Source organism: Clytia hemisphaerica, unplaced genomic scaffold, assembly GCF_902728285.1.
Source record: "Clytia hemisphaerica strain Z4C2 unplaced genomic scaffold, Clytia hemisphaerica genome assembly, whole genome shotgun sequence".
NCBI classification, from domain to species: Eukaryota; Metazoa; Cnidaria; class Hydrozoa; order Leptothecata; family Clytiidae; genus Clytia; species Clytia hemisphaerica.
In genome coordinates, this window is record NW_027103750.1 from 69,274 (window position 1) to 73,782 (window position 4,509).

A 4,509-nucleotide genomic window follows, 5' to 3' on the forward strand; every position below is an offset into this window, starting at 1 on the left:
ATAATATGTGTATTAAAAATTTTACTCAGTCATGTTCAGAGTAAAAATCCTTCCCAAAAATGAGCCAAGATAATCGAAATGTCCTGATTGATGATGATGAAGGGGTGCCTGCTGAGAGGGGTAGAAGAGCTGCTGCTGAAAATGCGCGTAGGAGAAGGGCAATAAACTCCTCAGGAAGCTCAACAGCGAAGAGCAAGGAATGCTCAAAGAATGAGAACTGTGCGTGCTAATGAAAATGAACAGCAGACTCAGCAGCGCAGACAACTTGCTTTAGAGCGGGTTAGGAATAAGCATGCTAATGAAAATGAGCAGCAGACGCAGGAGCGCAGACAAATTGAATTAGAGCGAGCTAGGGACAGGCGTGCAAATGAAAATGAGCAGCAGACGCAGGAGCGCAGACAAGTTGAATTAGAGCGAGCTAGGGACAGACGTGCAAATGAAAATGAGCAGCAGACGCAGGAGCGCAGACAAGTTGAATTAGAGCGAGCTAGGGACAGGCATGCAAATGAAAATGAGCAGCAGACGCAGGAGCGCAGACAACTTGAAAATGAGCAAGCTAGGGACAGGCGTGCAACTGAAAATGAGCAGCAGACGCAGGAGCGCAGACAAGTTGAATTAGAGCGAGCTAGGGACAGGCGTGCAAATGAAAATGAGCAGCAAACGCAGGAGCGCAGACAAGTTGAATTAGAGCGAGCTAGGGACAGGCGTGCAAATGAAAATGAGCAGCAGACGCAGGAGCGCAGACAAGTTGAATTAGAGCGAGCTAGGGACAGGCGTGCAAATGAAAATGAGCAGCAGACGCAGGAGCGCAGACAAGTTGAATTAGAGCAAGCTAGGGACAGGCGTGCAAATGAAAATGAGCAGCAGACGCAGGAGCGCAGACAAGTTGAATTAGAGCGAGCTAGAGATAGGCGTGCAAATGAAAATGAAGGACAACAGCATAGGCGAAGGAATATTAATACTCAAATTCAAAGGAATAGGCGCGCAAATGAAAATATTGAGCAAGGGCGTCAAAGGAGGCAAGCAAATGTAGAGCGAAACAGAAATATTCGTGAAAACGAAAATGAGGCACAGATTGCACATAGGCGTAGAGGGGATAATGCCCGGCACCGCAGACCAAGGCGCTTGAATTTAGCTCACATTGGTAACCCCCTTCCTGATGAACACTATTTAGGAGCTTTTAACCATGTTTGTGAGTTTTGTGGGGCCTTGAAATTTGAAAAAGAAGATGAATTCAAGTGTTGCTCTAAAGGCCTCAATTAGAACCTTTTCCACCTCAACTTCAACATCTTTTCACTGATGATTCAAATGAGGCCAAGGAGTTTCGAAAAAAAATTCGTATTTACAATAACACTTTTACTTTTGGGTCTTTATCTGCCAACTTGAGACCTCCTCCAGGCATTGGTCCTCCAACATTTAGAATTTGTGGACAAATTTGTCATCGCTACGGTACTCTTTTTCCTAACGAAGAACAACCACAATATGCTCAATTGTATATCATTGAAGCTGCACAAGCTTTAGATTTGAGAATGCAGAATCCATCTGCAGTTGATTGTAATAGGGCCACTATGGCTTTAATCCAGGATGTGCTTGAAATAGTAAATCCTTATGCTGCTTCTTTTAAGCACATGAGACAGGTTGAACAAGAGGAACAAAATCGTGCTATAGCTGAAAACTGTCCAGTTTCTAGGATAACCATGGTAATGAGAGAGGGGCACGATCAAAGGCGTGGCAATGCGCCTTTGCATGAAGAGGTGGCTGCCATCTTCACAGGAGAAGATGGTGCTCCACCAGCTGGTAGGAATATTGTTGTCTATCCACGAAACCATCATTTGCAAAGTATACCATCAACATCTAGCGTAGTTGATCCATATATTTATCCATTACTTTTTCCAAGAGGTGATCTGGGCTGGGATATGAATATGCCTCACGTAGCTGAGAGGGCAACAAGGACCAGGAATCATGTGACACAACTTGAGCATTATGTTTATCGGTTAGCTATCCGAAGGGGGTTCTCTGCACTCCATTTTTCAGGTAGGCTATTTCAGCAATTTTTGGTGGATGCTTACACAAAAGTTGAAGGTTCAAGGTTGGACTTTCTTCGTCACAATCAGCAACAATTAAGGGCCGAATGTTATCAAGGTTTAGTTGACCATCTTGAAAATGCTGCAGAACAAAGAAACTTGAATGCAAGTCATGTTATTGTTTTTTGCCTTCAACCTTTTCAGGGTCTCCCAGAGCCATGCACCAGCTTTACTTGGGTGCAATGGCTGTAGTTTCTAAGCATGGAAAGCCAGATGCCTTCTTGACTTTCACCTGTAATCCTAGATGGCGCGAGGTAACTGAGAACTTACTTCCCAATCAGAAAGCGCACGACAGGCCTGATTTACTTACTCGGGTGTTTCGCATGAAGTTATTTGCCATGAAAAAGGAAATAATGCAGGATGGTATTCTTGGAATGGTTGTTGCTCGTGTTGATGTGATTGAGTTCCAAAAGCGTGGTCTTCCCCATGCACATATTTTGATTCATTTTGCAGCTGAATTTAAGTTGAGAAATGCAGATGATATTGACCGCTTGCTTTGTGCACAGCTCCCTGATCCAGAAGCTGAACCTGAGCTTTACGAGATCATCAAGTCCAACATGATTCATGGACCATGTGGTGCTTTAAATGACCGTAGCCCGTGTATGATTGATGGTAGTTGCTCAAAAGGTTTTCCAAAATCTTTTAACGATGAAACGGTTATGAATGTGGATGGCTATCCTTCTTATCATAGACCTGACAATGGCCGTACTGTTAGAGTAAGGAATCTTGATCTTGATAATAGATGGGTCGTGCCATATTGTCCTTATTTGTGCAAAAAATATAATGCTCACATTAACTTGGAAGCCTGTGTTCCATTAAAGCTGTCAAATATCTTTACAAATACATCTACAAAGGCCATGACACAGCCCATATTGAGATTGCAGAGAGAATAGATCATGATTAGATTAGAACTTTTCTTGATGCACGGTATGTTTCTGCTCCAGAAGCATGTTGGCGTTTATTCGCTTTTCCTATGCACACTCAGAGTCATACTGTTATCAGGTTGGCGGTACATTTACCTAACTTTCAGCGTGTTTATTTTAGGGAAGGCGAAAAAGAAAATGCAGCTGATGGAGCTGGCAATAATGAGACTATGTTGACTGCTTGGTTTTTGCTGAACCAAAATGATCCTACTGCCACGCAAATTCTATATCCTGACATTCCCTATGACTACGTCTTTATCAAATCTAGAAATGGTAACAAGTGGAAAGTAAGAGAGCAAGGCCATGGAACAGTAATCAGTCGGATGTATAATGCAGGTATACGTGAAGGTGAAAGATATTTTCTAAGAGTTTTGTTGTTACACGTTCCAGGTGCTACATCCTTTGAATACTTGAGAATTTTTGACGGGGAAGTCTATCCAACTTTCAGAGAGGCATGTTTAGCAAGGGGTCTTTTAGCTGATGATAATATCTGCAATCCTTCAAGAAATATTTGAGACAAATGGGAAATTCCCCAGGAAGTTTTGAAACCACAATCGATTTGTAAGTGCTCTAAAGTAGGTTCGAAGGGTAGAGTTTTAACTCTGAGTTTTAACGCTAGACTTAAGACTTAGGACCTTAGGATCGGAGGATCCAAAAGTTCAAAAATGGTCCAGTAAGGCTCAGAATATAGCCTGTAAGTCTGCCAACCCCTCCCAAATTGAAATATTCGATTAAGTTAAAGAGATAGCCCAAAATTGACTTTTTCGCCTGAACTTTAAATCTCGAAAAACGTCAAAATAACCGGTATATGGGCAACAACACGTCAACTCAAGCAATAGAAAGATGTGGCGTGCCAGTTAATTACACCCTATGAATAAGAACAGAATAAGAACAAATAAATAAGAACAGCCAAGCCTCAGCAAAATTTTACTGGTTTTTATAAAAAAAAGTGTATATGTGTCTTTATAGTATTTTATTTTTGCGAAACCAAAAGCAGCCAAAAAGATCTGGTGTCCTACATTTGTTCTCACAACTGATGACTAAAATCTTTCTCTTTAAGTGAATGGATTCAAGGCACGGACTAATTCTGCGTCATCTTCATCATCTTCTTCGTCAAGATATAGTCCTTACACCAAGATAAGGCCAAACGACCGTTAATTGCCGAGCATGATTTCCTTCGGTTGCTGTTGCTTCTTTTTGTAAAACTTATATTTATTTTTGGATTTTATTATTTATTTTTGGATTTTATTATTTATTTTTGATTTTTATAATAAAAAGACATTTTTAATTTTGTACATATAGTCCCAATAACAAAGATATTACTAATTGCGTTTCGACAAAATGATGTTGTTAATGTTATCTAAATACTTTAATGGGATAAAATTCAAAAATTTCACGGAGACTTAATTTCGCGGGTGGCACTATTGGGAGGCTATATTTCTCGATTGTGTGACTTTTACTGTCAAGTCATGCATTTTGATTGTTGAAATACACATTATTTG

The 4,509-nt window shown here is 40.8% G+C and overlaps 1 protein-coding gene across 1 annotated transcript; it reads left to right on the top strand.

Moving 5' to 3' along the window:
- Positions 1-210: 210 nt before the first annotated feature.
- LOC136805480 (trichohyalin-like) lies at positions 211-1,263 on the top strand. The gene has a single exon (XM_067062056.1). The coding sequence runs from the start codon at positions 211-213 to the stop codon at positions 1,261-1,263; it is 1,053 nt and encodes a 350-aa protein (XP_066918157.1).
- Positions 1,264-4,509: the final 3,246 nt, after the last annotated feature.

Coding starts and splice junctions, on each gene's coding strand:
- LOC136805480 (XM_067062056.1), top strand. CDS start 211: ATGAGAACTGTGCGTGCTAATGAAAATGAACAGCAGACTCAGCAGCGC.